Raw genomic sequence first — 19,665 nt, 5'->3', positions numbered from 1 at the left:
TTAACTGTTTGCAGACACACTTTTCACTTAGACCTAGATCTGTGCAATACCGAGCACTATAAAAATGACCATTGCGATTAGAGCCAGCATTAAAACGATAAATTCCCAATTTTTGCAAACCATAATAGAACCACACCCAACTGTTTCTCCTATCTTCTAAATAAAAACTAAACTGGTCCTGATTACAAAACACTGCAGGAAATTCAAAACTGGTCAATACGTGAAATTTGCCAACATCCTTGCAGGAACCGCAGTAAGACACAGAGATGCATTTGGTGAAAGCAAACGTTTGTATAATAGCCACGCCTTCTCAACTGCAATCCTGCGATTGTCGATAAAATTTATAAAGTCGACTAGAGTCACTGCTCTAGTTAGTGTTGATGGACGATCTTGCGTCATTACTGCAATTTTTCCCCTTTTAGTGCGCCGCGAAATTCCGAAAATTCGCTGAGTAAGCATCGTAGGATGATAATAAAGCTGCCTTGACCAATATTGGTAATAAAGCTTTTGAAAATTTTAAATTCCTTTAGGGTTCGTCGCTTATCCCTCGCTGAAATCTCTTCGTTTAACGATCAGTCTCACGGGGTTCGTCGCTGTTGCTTGTTAAAATAACCTCGCATATTACTTACTCTCGAGGGGTCCGTCGTTGAAATCTCCGGAGTATAATTTTCCACCGCCAAAAGCACTAAATAAACGACTTCCTGGAGATTTCTCTTTAGTGCAACAATGAAGATTTCCTCGACATTGCGTAAAGCTTCCAAAATGACCGCTGCTATTACGGACGGCCTTGTGTGAAATGTGGAGTCGCTGAACTGTTAATAATGGTTGTTTTTTAATGTATGCATTTCACCAAGGCCACTACGGAATATTGTAGTCCTGTCGTAACGGTGATTAGCGTAAACTCGCTATAATTTATTAATTAGGTTACGTAAAAGACAAGAAAGCTCGTGTTAGTATTATTTAATAGTAAAAATGAATGGTCTTGAAAAGAGGTTGCGCCAAGCACGAAATTACTGCAAGAAAAGGTGGAGATTTTAACGCCTTGCCGGAACCTGCGGTTTGGAGCTTTTACTAATTACAGGTTTCTGTATTGCGTTACTTCAAGCTTCAATGAACAGACAAGATGTCTCAGTTCTTTAAAAAAATTTAACTCTTAGAATAACGTTAAAATTAGCGATTATCGTGGAGACTTCAACGCTCGATCAGACGAGAATCACCCAAGACTCCTTCATGCGTGACTGAATCTTGTCTGTCAGGATTCCGTCCCACATTTCCGCGCACCTAATTAAATTTTGTTACACCAGTTCGTATTTCTTAAGAATTTTTTTCTTCTAATATTATTGCAACAAGAGAATGTTGACCGTGTCACAATCCTGCACTGTATGAACAATATAATTATTATTCTGATTATGACTCAGCGCATTAGTTTTGTGGAAACATATATTAATTACCTTTAAAGGTAACTGGATTGTGGAGCTTGTCTGGACAGTAGTTTTTATGCTTCAGCAGCCTTTGTTATAAGAGGTGTGTACATGTTATGTAACGTGGAGGTGTGGGTGGTATTATATAAGTCGTCGGAATGTTGAAGCGGGTTGTTCTTGCAAAGCACCTGAAGAAGTAGGTCTAACAAGAACATTTATTAACAAACAAGAACAAGTTTTGGATTCAATAAATAAAGCTACAATTATAATTGCTTGATTCGCACTTCAGCTCTTTGGAGTCGTGGTCCACCTACATGGAACCGATGCTTAACTTTGGAAGAAAAGTTCCTCAGACCAGGAGTAGTCACAGGTTTTTTACTAGATTTGTAAGTTTGAGCGATGGAAATTTGGGGCTTCACAGGTTGAAAGCCTCTTTCAAGATTCAAACTGTCCAGCCCCGACTGGTAGTAGTTCTTTAAGAATTTATTTAGATCCTCTGGACTTAACTCCTGCGTCGACTGCTTCCCAAGATCAATCTCCACCGGATGTAGCTGACTAATATCAATCGGAATAATCTTCTCCGTCGTCTGTTTTACCAGATTTAAGTCCACTGGAAGTTGAGTTGGTATTTTGCTTTTCACCGGAACGTGAACTTCTTCTTCCTCTTCTGCCGGTACGAAGAAATAATGCTTGACATCATTTCCTCCTTCATATTGATACTCTGTCTTCACCGACTCCTCCAAGCTCGTGTAATGCGTGTCAAGAGGTTGATGGACCGTCTTGGGATGATGTCCCAAACCGCTATGTCTCACCACCGCATTGAAACCTTTTTTCCCATCGACTGTGTAATCGACAGTTCTCACAGAACCATCAGGTTCCAGAACCGAATAGTGTCCTCTCACAGTGTCGCCATCCTTCTTTTCCCACTGGTGTTTAACATCACCTGTGTGCATGTCTTTAACCCCGTAACTGAAGCTGTAGCTTGATGATTGCTGGAAAAATCGTGAAAGTTGCAGAGAAATTTTCTTGTAAACAGAGAACACGCTTTCGCAAGAAAATTCACGCTTGCGTAATTGTAGCAATGTATGGTAATTATTATGGTACTTACATGGTCGTGATCTGGGGTATAATTATGTAAGGATATAGGACGGCCTTCGATGGTTACAATAGACAGAAGGACGGAAAGAGAGATTCCCTGAAAAGTGAAAGAAAAAGCGATAATTAAGTGAATTCAATTGAATTAAGTACCATCATTGTTTCTGGTAACGACTAGAAAAAGAACGTGTCCGTGAAATTGGAGTTAAATACAATCGTCGCAAGTTAATTTGTTATTATTACAAGTCGCACTTACCACGCGAACCAAAAAAACAATAATCCCATGCTTGCTTTTGGAGAAAATCAGAAAGCTTCAAGAGTTGTCTTTGTTTTCACGGCTCTTCTGCGAAATTTACTAATTAGTGAAGATATTATCTAGTTATGACCGTTGAAAGAGCAGATTTAACGATCATGACTTGGAGACTTCAACGCTAAATCAAGACAGAAGCGCATTTTTATTATTGTCGCTCTTATCTCTTTATACAAGTTCTAATAATTAATAAGTTATCATGAATAAAGTTTAATAACATAATTTTTTCAGTTGCAGAAAGTTAAAGGAACATTTTTTACCAGAAATTCAAAATCGGTTTTATCTCTAAAATGCATCATTATTTTAGAATTAACTTCTTAATGGCCCATAAACGCCCAGTTAATTAAAAACCGTCGCGCCATATCGCACTGCGCTCTCTTTTTATGTCCGCTTAAGAACGTGACTGCCATAAACAGACAAAATCAACTCAAGCATTAAATGCAAATTTACCGTCGCGATGCTATCGCCACTGAATGTTAACAACAGGAAACGATAAACAATTAAATGCAATTTTCAGATATCATCACAAAACCGATCGTTACGCAAGCACATCTTTTTTCGTTTTTTTTTCTTCTTCATTTCGCTTTCTTCCTCACTACTGAACCCACCTGTTGTATCCACATCGCGTTCAAGTTCAAGTTCGACTAGAACGCTCACGCAAGAACTTTCACAAACTGCCGTTGGTGAATCTCGCCATTTATTTATAACATCTTCAGCAACATCCCACCAAGACTTGTGTTTATCTTTAAATCAAGGTCAATGTCGCACCCTCACCAGATGGTTGATCCTCGAGGAGTAATTGATCTGTTTCAATTTCCGAAGAAAAGTAGACATTGGAATGGTCAGACCGGAATTGGATGACGATTCAAGAAAGTCCTGGAAGGATTTGCAGATTTCTTTGTTCGAGATGTTGGTGACCATTTCTCTCTTTGTGGGTCAGTTTCTTATTTTCCAGTAGAAACTTTACGTAAATTAGATAACGCTTGCCAAAAATTAATCGAGTTATGAAAAAGGTAACATAATATTGAGTACTTTCTAATGTTAAAGCGGTGGTTAACTCCGAAAAAGTGCGTAGTTGAGGAAAGTGGATTTTAAGTATGCAGGTAATGGACATTTTGGGTTTCGAACGTGTAAGAATTTGCTGGAAGATGACAGCCGGAAATTCATGATGGATTGAGAAAATTTCACACAAATCGTGGAAAAGGATTGGACTTCACCTTGCAAAAGTCATTGTTAAAAATTTACGAAAGAAAAGAATGCTGCGGTTTATGGTCTGTGCTTCTGAGCTTTTGCAACACTTTTTTAATCTCGCGAAGAATTCAGTTTAAGGGCGAAAGTTGAAAATTCCGTTGTAAAAATGGTTTAATTTATAAGAATTTAGACTAAATAAAAATCTCTTTTATCTAATCGTGTTTCATTGTTTTAAATATTTATTAAAAAGAACGCGATAAAATCTAATTAAAAAAAATCAGAAGGTAACAGACGACTGACTATTAAATTTATTATCAATAATGTTAAATGGTTGCTTGTACCTATAACAATAAAATTTTTCGGTTTTCCATGATGACATTAAATTGATATTATTATTATTCTTTTCTTGTTCCATTTTTTAATTATTTACAGTTTTGTTTTCTACTTAACGATGCAAAAAATTAAAAATCATTTAAAAAAATTATATTTAAATCGATCTAAATTATAAACTTTATATCGCTAAAATTTATCTAGGTACATTTAATTTTTCCTGCAGAGAATTTTTGCAAAAACTGTCACATTTGTCAAATTGTCACCAAATTGTGAGAGCATCAATAATACATTTGTTAATATGTATCCACTACTACTATCTAACTTTTCCCTATCAAATTTTCAAAATTTCTGAAATAATTTTTTATAAATCGGTATATTTTCTGCGGGAAAATGACGTAATATAATGTAGTAAGATACAGTAAATAAACGTAGGCATGTCTTTGGCTAAATTTAATTAAACAAGACTATAACTAGTACATAACTAGAACATATAGTTATTATCTAAGATACGATAAAATTAATTGTTTTTAATTATAAAACAAATGACAGTTAATAGTCAATTAATATTAATTGAAATACACCAATAAATATACATGAGTAATTAAATTAACCTACTGATGACCTGAATTATTGTTGTAAAATTATACAGTTTAAAACAATAGAATATTTTTACTTGCCAACTTATGCAACTTATTTTTTAACATTTGACAGTTATTTTTGATTTAAAACATCAACAAAAGTCTCACATTTTCAGGTGTTTTAACTTTTGGAAATTACAAGTCGATTTGACGTTTGAGAAAATTATATACCTACAATTTATTTTTATTAATGTTTTTTTTAACGTACTTCGCTCCACGTTCAGTCCATTTTCAAATTTCTAAAATAGTGACACCTTGTATCCAATTTACTTTCTAAAACTCTCAAGCGTCCAATTTTAATTTAATTTAAAAAAAATCTAATGAACTCATGAAATATCTTCTTTTGAGTGAAATCTACACCCATCTAAAACAATTTCCCTCGATAATGAACATTCCATTGAAATTACGATTTCAAAAGTACAGTACACGATCGCATACTCTCTCAACGAGACCTACAAATATCAATCACAAAAATAGCGATTTCACTCAACGCTAAATTGGACAACAACCAAATAAAATCTGCAGTTCCTGCTTCACATCTGTCAAACCAGTTTTTTCCGTTGCAACATTTTCAAAATATAGAGCACTAGATTTTCCTATAAATAATCGCGCCATCTGTGAAAAAGACTGAAAAGCAACATTTATTTCCTCGTCAGCGTCCTCCATGGAAGAATATCCAAGGCTTCATATGCTCTAACAAAACTGTAGTTACTCTCCGGTAGGTGTCGCATGTGAAGTTCTTTTCACTCTTTAATTTTTCACCAATTATTTCCGCTTCCTCCCGCATCATCATTGATGCTAATTTTTAACAGTTTCTTCCTTACCTCACCATTTCCATGCTTGGAAAAGCACAGAAAGTAGAAACAAAATACTGAACGATTAAATCTGTAATTAGCGAGCATCAGAGGGAAGAACCGATTTCTCAAGTTGGATAATCTAGGATCTAGGCCATAAAACCACCCAAACCTGACCCGTATTAACTGAAAGGATTGTGACCTTTTATAAATGCATGTGCAACTCTTTCATAATTGATTATATAAATCAGAACACAAAGCTTCACCATCCTGTGCTTCTAAAACCAATCAATCAATTTCGATTCGGTTGCCTCGAGACGATATTTGATCGGCAAAAAGTGTAAATTGATTTCCGTGAGTTTTTGCACGCTAAAGTTGTTAAATACTGGTCTAAATGATGGTTTAAATTGGGCAAAGTCAAACTTCTTTATTATGGTAATTATAGTGGTGGGATTCTATTTGGTTTGTAATTATAGGAGATTTATTACACGGTGACCCTTAGATTGGGTTCGGATAAACACCACGTTTGTCCGACCTTCAGCTCTAATTAGTTTATGTTCTGATTGAGCTTCTAAGAGGATTTTTTTAACTATTGTGAAATAAAAGATGTATTACCGCTGTCAGAGTTGAATATCTGTTGCAACACGCAACCGTAAGAAATTTAAAATATTTAGCGTAAAATAACAGAACTGATGATTTTCTCATTGTAATTAATTTCATATTCCGTTGAGTAACTGCCACGGTCAATTAATTCTCATTTATTAAAATTAACCATAATTCACTAAAACAAAAAATAAATTTATTCATAGAACTATTTCGCCTCTCATTAAATCGTAGAAACACACACTCCTTAAAATTGTCTCATTTTTTTAATGAAACAGAACTGGAATATTGCAGATTTGAGAAATAGATGTGAAGAGAATGGCGATGAATTGTTTTAGTTTTAGAACAAAAGTGCGAATTGTGTTAATACCCTTCACACATAAATAATAATCTTGGGATAGCTACAAGAAAAAATGCATAAATATGGTCAGTTTATCACGGTCTGTACTTGAGTTAAATTATTGCAGTGAAAGAAATTGCAACATCAAGATTTATTTACTGAAAACAAAATAAATCTGTTGTTATTGAGTACTGATTTATCGAATTTCCTGCCGCAGCCGCATCCGAGCTTTCAGAACGGAAAGTGGATCGATTTTAGCTTCCTTCATCATGCCAAATATTAAAAATTCGCAAAAAGTGGGATTTAGAAAGGATTCCTACGAAAAAATAAACAAGTTTTTTCTTTAAAATATATCATTGAAATGTAATTAAATTCATGAAAAATGCATTGCTTAACCAAATAAACAGAAACAATGAAATAAAAGTAGGTAGGTGCAGTCTTTTTTCCCGAATTTATGCAACTCAAAATGAATATATTTTTTTCTAAGCTTATTGTTTTGTATATTACGCATGATGATCGTAAAGAGATTGTTTGAATTATGCACCATTGCAATAATTTGTGTGATGATCCAAATAGATAAACACATGAAAGAATACAAACCGGTATAATTAAGTCATCTTAAAAAAAAAGTACCTATGTATGTACATATGTTACTTACCTAAATTAAGAAATATGGAAAAACAAAAATTCACTTTCTGAAACTTTGAACGGCCATAACTTAGTGGTTTGTTGCCGTACGTCAATTTTAAGCCCGGATTTGAAATCTACGCAAAATTCTACGTGAGCTCTAATAATGTAAGTTAGCGAGATATCGACCGCAATAATTTGACATATGTACATTCAGTTAAAAAAAATTAATAGATAAAATTAAATTTTTGATCTAAAAACAAATTTATAACAAGAAAATCGCGAGAAAAACGATGGCGAAAACCGTATCTTTTTATCTGTCGTAATTACTGAGATATAAAGCACCAATCTTTTCAAACCTTCAATGATTTGGCCATCGGACGTTAAAAACTCGCCCGGTTTTGAATTCTGCGTAAAGTTTTGCGTTGAACGAGCACAAATAACTTAAGTTTGCTTCACAAATAAACATAAAATAAAGTATGTAGCTTCTTTGGTCTAATTTTTTTTTTATTTTTTGATTTGAGCTAAAACTGGATTCTTATTTAAAAACCCGCGAGAAAAAGGGGGGCGTAAACTGTTTTTTATCTGTTGTAATTTCGAAGATATCAAGCATTAAAAATTTGATAAAAATCAACTATCCGAAATTTTAAAGAGCCATAATAACTTATTAGTTATTTGTTGCCGAACGTGGATTTTTAACCCGGATTTGGAATCTTGCGAAAATTCTGAGTGCCAATGATTTAAGATTGCTCCAAAAATAAGAAAAAGATCGACCGAAAAAGTCTGAAAAAATTTTTTTTTTCATGTTTAAATTTAGAATTTAGAAGTATGCACATACAGGGTGTCTCAAAATTCGCGAATTCCAAGTTCAGAGCGTTGTAGAGAATTACTTCAGTAGTTCAAATATAAAAAAAAATAAAGATTCGGGACTTCCCCACAAAGATACATTTATCTGAATGGGCACTTTTTGAACAGCATTTTCTTCAAATGCAGGGTAAAAATTACAGTTTTATTGTTATTTACGGTGTAGATGATTGTGGTTAATAATAATGTAAAAGAATTTCTTAAAGAATTTGCTTTACTTCGTAGTAAAAAAAAAGTTTTTGTAATTTTTCTTAAAAAAAATTACTTGACAATGTTAGTTATAAGATTTCGAACGTATCCAAGCAATACCAATAGAAATCATAAGATTTGGGAATTTGTAGGATGTGCATTGCATTGAACAAAATTAAAGTGCTTACATCTTCTTCAGGAAGTGCGAAAAAAATTTTTTTTAAGTATTCATGGGTTTCCCCTATCGCGCTCTGAATTCGGAATTTGCTAATTTTGAGACACCCTGTATAATGCATTCACCATCTTTTTAGACCAGAGTAGGCCATGTTTTTTTCTTCTTTTTGTTGGCGACAATGACAGAGGTAGTTTTTTTTACTGTCACATATGACATGTGTCTTTCATGCATGCGAGTTTGCCACTTTTCTAATACCGTAAAAATCGTGTGTTTCCTTTTAATCATTAAAGGCATTATCTTCAAACTATTGCAATGAAATGCCTAAAATAATTTCGTTTTCGAACAAAATTTGCCATTAAAAAGTGCTACTTGCAGTTTCGAAAAGATCGGCCTAAATTAAGACTGAGACAATTTATCTGAGGTGTTACAAATATATTCTATGTAAGGTACAAAGTCCCGTAGATGTTTGTTTTCAAAATATTTTTAATTGCGGCGTGCAACCGTTTCCAAAGTTCTGGACACCAAAGATGAAAACTTTTGGCTAATAAGCGGCAACAATTAGAATTCTATGCCGAGACAACAACACTTTTCAAAATTAGAAGTATTTGGGTTACCAACACAGAGAAGTAAACGATCACAAGACTTTATGTAAACAAAAACAATTCAAATTCTAAATTGCTGCACTTTTTAGTTAACGAAATTCACCAAAATTTGCTTTTAGTGTGAGATTCCATAACATAAAACACTGGATCAAATGCTAATTCAATCAAATAAACTTTTTTAAGGTTTTATGACTACATTCAAGACCTGGCAGAAGTGCTTCTTGAGAATGGTAAACTTTTTGCCAATGGAATGTACTAGCAGTAATATCTTCCATTATGATTAATATTTTTGTTGAAAAATAATTTCTGAAAATAATTTTAAATAAAAATTCAATAAAATTATCAAGTTCTGAATGTTCGGTTCAAACTGGCAACAGAGGAAAGGTTTCAGACACAATTCATAACCAAAAAAAGGTGACAACTCCAATCGACAGAACGAATGTCGATCATTTTCAGGAAACTTTAGCTCACAAAGGTTGACTACCAACCAAGTTAATAGATTTCCATGGCTTGCCGCTGTCTAAAAAGATCGTGAATGCATTATAATATGTTATTCTAAGTGAAGTAAGACATTCTATTTTTTTTCTCATCCAATTTCAACAAAACTTTAATGTCTTTTAAAACGGTTTATGTTTTAGAAATTTCTTGTAAATAAATTCGACCAAAATGCGTGTGTATGTAATGTTTTAATGGTTGTTTTAGAAATTTCTTGTAAATAAATTCGACCAAAATGCGTTTGTATGTAATGTTTTAATGGTTGTAACAGGACTAGACTTTGTTTTTCTCAAATTCATGATTTCTCGATGTTTTGAGTTTTGTGCATTAAAAAAAAAATTAAAATTAACATTTTTTTGCTCAATATTCATCAAATTCTAAATCAAACGGTGTTTAGATACCTACATATCCTGCATACCTCCTCGTTGTGCGCAGCACACCAAAAACTTAATTAAAATAGCATAAATAATTCAACAGATTCTATCATTTAGTGACTTCATAAAAGAATATTCAATAAGTCACAACCCAGGCGTGGTCCATTATTTTCAGTAGTCAGCAAGGCTATCCAGTGGCGTACAATGGAATATCAATCAAAATCCAAGCTTGTATGGGCGGTTCGCTCAAAGGTCACCAACTTAGCCAAATTGCACCAATTAAACTGTCTGCATAAAATTTGTCAATAAGAACTCCCACATTTAAATTATGACACAATAGTCATTTATAATTTATTTATTAAAAGCTTTTTACATCTGCTTAAATATCAGTCTTGGACTCATTCTGGCAGATTAGGATAACTAGGTCTTAGCTTGAATAGATCGGCAGTGATAATCGCCACCGGTTTGGCCAATGGAATGGGGTGGATGTAGTCCAAGGGGTACTTCAAAGGACCAATAAGCGCAAAACCTAAAAAATACAGATTGAGAAACGACCTTCTGAAAGATCACTGGACCAAGTTTTAATTGGTATTAAAATGTCATCGCAACCACGCCTCAATTTCATAATCGTTATGTAAAAAATCTTCACCTGGTGGTTTCCGAAATGTGACCACTGCACGAAATCCAGCATTTCCAGTAACTTGGTATTCGACAATACGAATTTGTCCGTTTGGCTCCAAAAAACTGTAAGCACCATGGACGATATCAGAACGACGTTCTTCCCAGTGGTGGCTGAAGATGCTGTCCTCACCAATGGCATATCTGAAGGTGTATGATACCTACAAGTAGGTCAGATAGGTACTCATCCGAGAATCACCAAACACTATCAGAGTTCAAGCAAAAGATTATAATTAGAGGTTGTTAAATGTTAAACAGCAATTAAATTATTAGAAAAGCCCATGAAAGTCAAACCTGGGTCGTTAAATTTAACAATTTAATTAATCCCACTTTAGAGTTTATTATTTATATGTATTATTATCTAAAATAGTGTTTGGTGTCAGTGTCTGCAAGCTTACGTCAATACCTCGTTAAGTCCGTTGCACCACAACTTATCGGTTGGTACGATTGTTAACAGAACAATGCCCTGAAAACAGAAAAGTCGATAATGAGCGCTGCTGCCGTTGTAAATTGTGGGTTTAGTATAAAGAGTTGATGAAATCTTGTAATTGAACAGTGGTAATTTGGTGACCGTTTTATCTATTGATAGCAGAGATAGGTGATTGAAATGGATTTTGTGCAAGAAGGAGATGGAATGACGTAATGGACAATGGCCAGCGAGTAATCACAATTATCCTTGTTTCTCAACGAAAATATCAATTTTTGTTTCAGCTGAAGAAACACGTACCTACACGTGGTAGAGTCTAAAAATGTGTTTGAATTTTATTATTCTGTGAAGGTTTAGTTAATTATAGTTTATGATGGAAAAGCGATGAGATTCATGCTTATGCATTTATCATTCTTAATTTAAGATTGTTTTATGGACAAGTACTTATGCATATTAAGTTTATGAATATTAATTAAACACATTTTTAAACAATAAATTTCTGTAATTGATCTTGTCTGAAATTATTATAATTATTACCTACAACTTAATTTTTTGTTCACTGTTTTTCATTGCTACGAGTATTTTTCTCATTTATCCTCATCAAAATTGTTGGTCTCTTGAATTGTAATTCACACTTCAGCGTTGCAAACATAGCAACGGTAACGTAACACTACTTTTAGGCTGTCAGTGCGGAAAAGCTGTAACAGTGCGGCAAAAAAATCAGATTACTCAGGCCGCTCAGACACGTTTAAAAGAAAAGTATGTCTCGGAAATTTCAACAGATAGAAAGACGCGGTTTTCGCCATAGTTTTTCTCGCATTTTGTTTGCTCAAAATTTGCTCTTAAATTTTCCGGAATTACATACAAAATTCACATTTTTTCACAGATACTAGGTATACAGGGTGTTGAAAAAAAACGCTCATGTTACCTATCATGTTGCAGCTAATATTTTTCCTAAGCCCAAAAATGAAAACTAAAATAAAATTTGTGCTTTTTTAACTAAGATAGAAGCTTTCTTTTATAATTTAATTTAATTGTTAAACATCACATTTTTTACAGTTAATTGTATTCTGTATCAATAAAAGACAAAAAGTGCTTTAAACTAAGTTTTTTCAACTTTTAAAAGTTTCATTTCTTGGCTTTGTAGGAAATTTTTCAAGCTCTCAGTCTTAGTTGCTTCGTTACGGAGACTTTCGAATGTAAAAAGTTTATTAGAAAAAGCAGCATTGGCAAGTTTTTCCTTTAAAAAAAAGTGTATAGTAAAAAGAAATAAGTTTAGATTAATTTTGCCTCGAATTCTGAGATAGTTTAACTGAAAAAGACATAGTACTTTCACTAATGAGCAAGTTTATTTCATCTCCATGTATAAATCTACTTCGCTAGATATCTCGCTTATTTTTTATGCAAACTTAAGTCTTATGCTCATACTAATTTCACGCAGAATTTTACGCAGTTTCCACATCAGTGTCCAAAATCTACGTGCGACAGCTAATAACTAAGTTTGGCTATTTAAAACTTCGAATAGGTAGTTGATTTCTATTTTCAAAATTTTTAATGCTCAATATCTCCGAAACTACAACAGATGGAAAGGTGCGGTTTTCCCGATTGTTTTTCTTGGGGTATTGTTGGTTTGAATCTGCACTCATATGCAAAATTCGATTGTCAATATAATTAAAAGAAAATAATACTCTAACGATAAAAAAAGTTTTCGTTTTTTGACCGCCTCTCGTAAACTAGTTATCCTACCAATCTGAATTTTGGCCAGATGATATACTTCAAGCTGCTCTTTCGAGTAATATTTAACTTAAATGCATTAAACGTCATTTTAGCTCTAAAAAAGTTCACAGCAAAAAGATTTCCTGATAACTTATTTTGGTCAATATCTAATTTATTTTAGAAGCAAACTAACGTTCTTGGGACTAATTTTGTGCAGAATTTTACGCTGAATCCAAATCTGTGTTCAAGGATTTCGTACGTCAACAAATAACTGAAAAATGGCCAATTTAATTTGCGAATTATCGCCAGAGGACCAAAATTTTGAAGGTCCGGAAAAATTGGTGCCCCATATCTCCGAAACTACGACAGATTGAAAAATTCAGTCTTCGCCATCTCAAACTCAAACACGAAAAAAATTCAATCTGAAATTTACATAACAAATTTATATGACAAATTTGCAAAATGTCACTTTGACACAAATTTAGAGATTTTTACGATTTCTACAAAAAATTAATAAACTACTATTCAACCATATGATTTGCAAGGCCGATCTTCAGGCTGTTTTACGTTTATCACACGTTTATCATAAAGTCTTGACCTTCAATATGATGAAGTGAAATACTGTTCGGTAAAGTAGTAAAAGTATACTTTATGTAAGAATTAATTACAACTTTACGATAATTCAGACATAGATATGTAAGATTGTTGGAGCGTACCATCAAGCAATATGCTTATTAAAAGATGATAACGAAACGAACGTATTAGTTTTAGTTCTGCAATAAGGTTAGTGAATTGTTTTTTAGTTCACAGTAGTCAGTTTTAGTTAAATATATTTCCATTTTATTAACTCGTTTTATCAATGTTAAAAAAAAATTAAAAATTTGGCAGAATGTGTAGATAGAACTCACTGAAGTGTTGAACATTTTCCGCAATTATATTAATTATGAAAGCAGTTGGCATACGTGAAACAACGTACAGAATATTATGGTTTTTCAACAAACAGCAGCATATAAATTTAATCGAAATTATCTATGTTACAAGTTTTACGATCAATATAGTTAACAGCGCCTTCCAATTTACATTTTAAGCCAATAACTTGATTTTATCTTTTATTACTTTAACATTTCTGATTTTTTTTCTGATTATTTAGTTGAAATAGTTAACTTGTTTGCTTCTAGTTTATAATATCAATAATTAATAAACATTAGTAACAACTTAATCAGTAGGTAAAAGATGCAATTAGCTTCATTTTCTGCAGGTAACTCTTGCGATCTTTGAGACATAAATTTTCTTTTTTTTTCTATTCTAATGTCAAGGTAAATGTAAGTGCAGGGATTTCACAGATTTTGATGAAAAATTGATGTTGCTCAACGCAGCTCAGCCTTTTTTATCTATCGGTATACATGATGTTGCTTATTTCCAATCTCTATACTTCAGCTGCCATTGCAACAAGTAGCTCAATCTTTAATTCTGGTTCTGCTTTCGAAACCAAATCGATCCAAATTTTCCCCGCAACTCGTGCCTCTGATTGCTATCTAAGCTCCAATTTCGTGACAAAATCTTACAAAATCCGCACATTCGCGCATCCATTACTAACAATGTGTCTTGTCAAAGACCTCCCATCACGAACAACATGTTTCAATAACAATCCGAATCCTTGTACTGTCATAATTAACTAAATTACGACGTGCGACAAGAATCCAATTACTCTCTAGTCATTGTCAAGATAATTTCAAGGCACTTGCATTTTAATAACACAATTTTTCGGACAAACGAGGAAATCGCAAGAAAGTGTTAATTGCAAGCGCCGACAACTCAACCACTTTCGGTCGTGGCATAACTTTCACGCGCGAATTATGTCATTTGAGTTCTTTATGTGTCAGTGTCGATAACCACTAACCCGAATGCCCATGCATGGGCTTAATTGCCAATAATTAACGGATGGCCATTGCCCAACGCAACATCCACAAGACTCTAATTTCGGTCTATTGAATAAAAGACATTATTATAATTATTGTAATTAGACACAATCGCACTGACATTGTCAGCAAGTGTGAGTCCTTCTTATGCAATGGTCATTAATTGACAAGTTTCTGTAGACATGTCGCTTTACAAGTCACTTCTTCCGTTTGTTTTCCTTTCGCTATCATGGATGGGAAGGAATTTGGCGGTTGCGTAACGTGAAGATGCACAGAAAGAATAACGACGGAATAGAAAGGATAAAAAGACGGTTTTTACGCTTTCTAATAAATAATTAACGCTTGCAGATTTATGGTCCGCCCAATGAATGAACGTGATAATTTTCAATGTTTTGTGAGAATTATATGAAGTACTTAAAGTCCGTTATTAATCAAAGCTGCTACCTATAAAACGGAATTTCTCTGACTCGTGAACGAACTTTGAAGTTTTCCAAGCCAAACTATAAATTACAGTAGTCAAAAAATTTTGGATAAAATTTCAGTTGGAGGTCCGGATTCAGAAATATTCTTGAAAATGATTTTTTAGATTCTGCTGTACAAAAAAAAAACAAATATCACCAACTCCTGACCTGACAGAGCACAACAGAGGTAATTTTATTTAAGAAGAGACTTTCCACTACTCCAACACAAATTTCGTCCAAAAGTATAGATAATTTGCATCTTCATGGTTATAAATTAATTCATTTCGGACCACCGCCATTCTCTACGGCTCGTTTCCACGACATTGGCCAACATTTTCCCTTACGATTGGTAACACTAACAGAATTATTTTTGACATTTGCGAGCGTTTGCAAACAAGTCTTGAAACACTCTCATTGAATTTTTACATCACCCCAAATCCCTGAAAATCCGTCCCGACCGACCTCAAGAATTTTACCACTGAGCGACCGCAAAATTGCCAATAAATTTACATCAGTCCTCGTTAATCACTCGAGAAGTCAAGTAAACAGAATTATTAGCAATTATAATTTCCGAAAACGGGTACAACTTCCGGGTTTCACGAAAAGAGTGTTTAATCTCTCGAGTGCATTGAACATGCTCAATTATAATTACATATAAAAGCGGTCTTTCGAGATGTCAAACATGAATATTTTAGATTAACAAGATTATAACACGCACTGATTCTTGCACAAAACGTTCTGTTAAGTGTAAAGAAAAATAAATTTCGTGACGGCGAAACGGATAATTAATTTGACGCAAACTGAAATTGAAGCGTATTTTTCGTGATCAAAAGAATCCTGCAATTAGTGGACTTTTACTGGCCATGAAGAGTTTGCGAAACAATTAATCAATGAATTACCTAATTACGACGTCAAATGGCACTAAATGATTGACATTGGTGTTTGGCGGTATGTGCTGATTTTTTTTTTCATAAAGTTGTCGTAGTTGCAGAAATGGGGACCATTAGAAAGCTCGCTGTTGCCACAGATCGATAGGGTGACTGTATCGATCTTTATAAAAATGTTTAGCAGGAAGCGCACTACTTTGTGAATATCGCAAAGGAAATTTGCATCATTAACATACAATAATGAACCACAAAAAAACGGAAAAGCTTACCAAACTTAGAGTGGAGATGATGAAACTCATGTCAAAAGGAACATAATAATCTGATTCTCACAACATACATAGGCAGAAGTGAATAGTTGGGTCGCAATTGCTAGTCGATCGGATGAGCGGATGAGAGAAGGGGATAACTTGTGCAATACTTGATGTAATGTAATTTGTTACCCTGAGACAGTTCTGTGGTATGTGGGTGTAGGTATCAGGTGCGGAAAGAGGAGCTTCCGAACAATGAGATGAGATGAAAAATGTCAAGGGTGTTACTTTAAACTTTATTTGCTTTTAAAAGCTTTGAACTTATCAATTGGGTCGATTTTTAATTTATTTGCATGACTTTTGTATTGATTCGTACTATAGAATGTCTGGGAAAGTGTTCAACAATGACCAGCGCTTCGTGTGAGTCTTGTGGAAGTAACCGGAGATGATCTTCGTGACAATGCTAACATTTCTATCGCATTTCTATGAAAGGTGGAAAAGAATGTTGCGGATTCCTATCTCGTTCCATATTTGGCCTTCTTTTTGTTATAAATGTCAAACAGCGTAAATTGCATGCAAAATTAATAATGTTTGCATTGTTTTATCGACAAGAATTTTTGATGTAAAGATACAGATTGTCATTACAAAAGTCTGTAATTATACACTGTGTTTATGTAGAAATTATGTATTATTGGGTGGATCGTATTACGGCTTTGTTTTTATCCTTTTGCTCGTAATACTGAATATTATATTTCTACACACGTAATAATCGCGTCTTTGAAATTCTTGAAGTCTTCGATGCAAATTATATTTACCTTAACTTTCTCACACCGCGAATTCGCCTACGTTTCTTCTCTGACAGGAACTTTGACATAAAATTTACAGCAAAATCCGTACGGTAGCAATAAGATTATTTGTGAGAGTTTCCAAAATAAAGAACGACATCTTGACACGTTTATTGTAGCTTTTATAAATGTCTCTTGCATTCCATTGTTGAAATTCTTATATGTACCCACCTTAAATAAATAAGGTAAATATTTTATATCTTGTTGTTTGTTTACAGGGTTTATATTTCACACACCCGACATCAGTGGCCTCCTTAAAGTCTTGTCCGTTTTATCGAATTTTCTGTTTTTTATCTGTAAATACAGTGTTCACATTCAAACCACTTATCACTTAACATCTGCACGCTTAAAAATTTATGTCTTCTTTTTGTATCGGCGGCCTACTTATAATGTCTCGTAACTTCAGTTTGGACATTTTTAAAAGAATGACCAAAAAAAGAAAAAATATTCGATAGATTTCTTAGATATTTTTGTAGTTGACAATTGCCACTCACATGATAATGTAACAAAATCTTCAAAATAACAAATCATTTAGAAAGTTAGGTACAGATTTGCTAATCTAAATTTACAATATAAATTGAAGCGGTAGAATTTTCGGTGCTCTGTCTCCGAAACTAAAACAAATAGAAAAATGCGGTCTACATCATCGTTTTTCTAAAGCTTTTTTTGCTTAGAATTTGCTTCCTACTCAAACGATAAAAATTTTGATTTTTTTACTGATCTGAGATTTGGCCATACCGAAAACGCTCGTTAAAAATGACTCCAAAAAACCTCTGAAAACCTAATTCTATCAATATCTCGTTTATTTGTAAAGCAGATTCAAGTTATTGGTGCTTATTTAACGCAGAACTTCAGGCAGAATCCAATTTTTTTACGTACGTCAACAAATAACCAAATTAGAACCGTTTGAAGTTTTGGGTTGTCGCCAGAGAGCAAAAATGTTGAAGCTCGCGACTATTTATTTAATAGTCGATATCTCCGAAATTACGACAGACAGCAAGATGCGATTTTTACCATTGTTTTTGTTACGCTTTGTTTCTACAGAATCCGCATTAAGCTATATGTATTAAATTCAATGACCAATTTTTTTTGGAAAATAAACTTCCGACACACACGATAAAATTTTTTGAATTTTTGATTTTTGATCACTCTAGTAAAATATTTGACCTGTTCTCTAAAATTTGACTAGTTGATAGATCTTGAACTGCTTCGTCGATTAAGATACAATAATTCAATTAAATTAAAAGTCGTTTTTGCTCTAAAAATGTTTCAAATTATCCTAAAAACATCCTCTGAAAATCTATTATATCCAATATCTAGCTTATTTGGAGAGCAAAATCTCGCATATAATCCAAAAATTTAATTAATTCTAATTTTAATTTTACCCGTACAACCATAAATTTGAAGCGTTAATGTAACTGCTCTATTTCTCCGGAACTGCAACAAATAAAATGTTGCGTTTTTCACCATCGCTTCTCTCGCGCATTTTTTGCTAAGAATTCATTCTTACATTTCCCAAATTAGAAAAATAATATCTTAACTCAAATACAGTAAACTCGCGATAGTGTGACCTAATTAAGGCAAACCTTGTTCACATTTACGAATTGTTCATGGTAGTGAGGGTATGTGAAAAATATGTGTTACTAACTCTTATTAAAAAAAAAACATAAACTAATATTTGAATTTATTTTGAACAATAACTTGTAAGTATTGTTTGTTTTAGCTTCTTTTGAGACTTTTCAAATACGAGTGAAGAATAATTACTTTACGAATCAATTTACAGCTTTTTTTAAACCATTAATTGTTAAGGTTAAATTCCGCAATTTTTACAACCGGCAACGTCACCTAGAGAGATTGACAAATTAGTGACATTTCTGAAAATTACGCGTTTTTTTGTTAAAAACGTCTTTTTTACAGTCTCTTGCAAATTAAAGAATTAATAAAGAAGTTATTTTTCAAAACATAATAATTTCAATTTTGACTGACTTTGGGTTTGATGTTAAATTGGGATTATTTTGGGTAAATCTAACCATGTGTATTTTTTTATTTAGTGAAAAACCTCTTACTAAAACGATGTGTTACCCTCTTATCCCAAAATAGGTAAAGTAAATTTGAAGAAAATTGAACAAATTATGGTTTTTTCTAATGCCTTGCAAAAATTTATTGAGTTTTAAAAAATAACTTTGTAATAGTTAAAAGACTTGGATTCTTGTCAATTAGCCAACTAATCTATTTTATTTTATAACCAGAAAATTACCATTGACGACGTTGCCAATGGAAGAATGCGGTGTTGATGGTTTAAAAAAAACGGGCTTTAGGACCACCGAATGTATTAACGTTTTAAAAATTTCAGCTTTCTGAGTTTAATCTCACAAACTGTAGATTTAGCAACATTGTATACTTGTGCACTTACACACTTAAAAATTTTGCTTT

General features: G+C 33.3%; 2 protein-coding genes across 2 annotated transcripts; both read right to left on the bottom strand.

Moving 5' to 3' along the window:
- Positions 1–1,628: 1,628 nt before the first annotated feature.
- On the bottom strand, positions 1,629–3,505 carry LOC148173971 (uncharacterized). Its single transcript, XM_088037006.1, has 3 exons — positions 3,435–3,505; positions 2,530–2,616; positions 1,629–2,413 (listed from the first exon to the last, which is right to left on the bottom strand). Exons 1-3 carry the CDS (start codon positions 3,447–3,449, stop codon positions 1,685–1,687), a joined length of 831 nt encoding a protein of 276 aa, XP_087893132.1. The 5' UTR covers positions 3,450–3,505; the 3' UTR covers positions 1,629–1,684.
- A 6,886-nt stretch (positions 3,506–10,391) lies between these two features.
- LOC148173970 (uncharacterized) lies at positions 10,392–16,497 on the bottom strand. The gene is made up of 4 exons (XM_088037308.1): positions 16,409–16,497; positions 11,136–11,195; positions 10,701–10,890; positions 10,392–10,580 (listed from the first exon to the last, which is right to left on the bottom strand). Exons 1-4 carry the CDS (start codon positions 16,436–16,438, stop codon positions 10,450–10,452), a joined length of 411 nt encoding a protein of 136 aa, XP_087893434.1. The 5' UTR covers positions 16,439–16,497; the 3' UTR covers positions 10,392–10,449.
- Between the last annotated feature and the right edge of the window lie 3,168 nt (positions 16,498–19,665).

Source organism: Gnatocerus cornutus, chromosome 5 (genome assembly GCF_029298725.1).
Source record: "Gnatocerus cornutus isolate USDA-ARS CGAHR chromosome 5, icGnaCorn1.1, whole genome shotgun sequence".
Taxonomy (NCBI): Eukaryota; Metazoa; Arthropoda; class Insecta; order Coleoptera; family Tenebrionidae; genus Gnatocerus; species Gnatocerus cornutus.
This window is presented reverse-complemented; position numbering and strand designations above follow the sequence as displayed.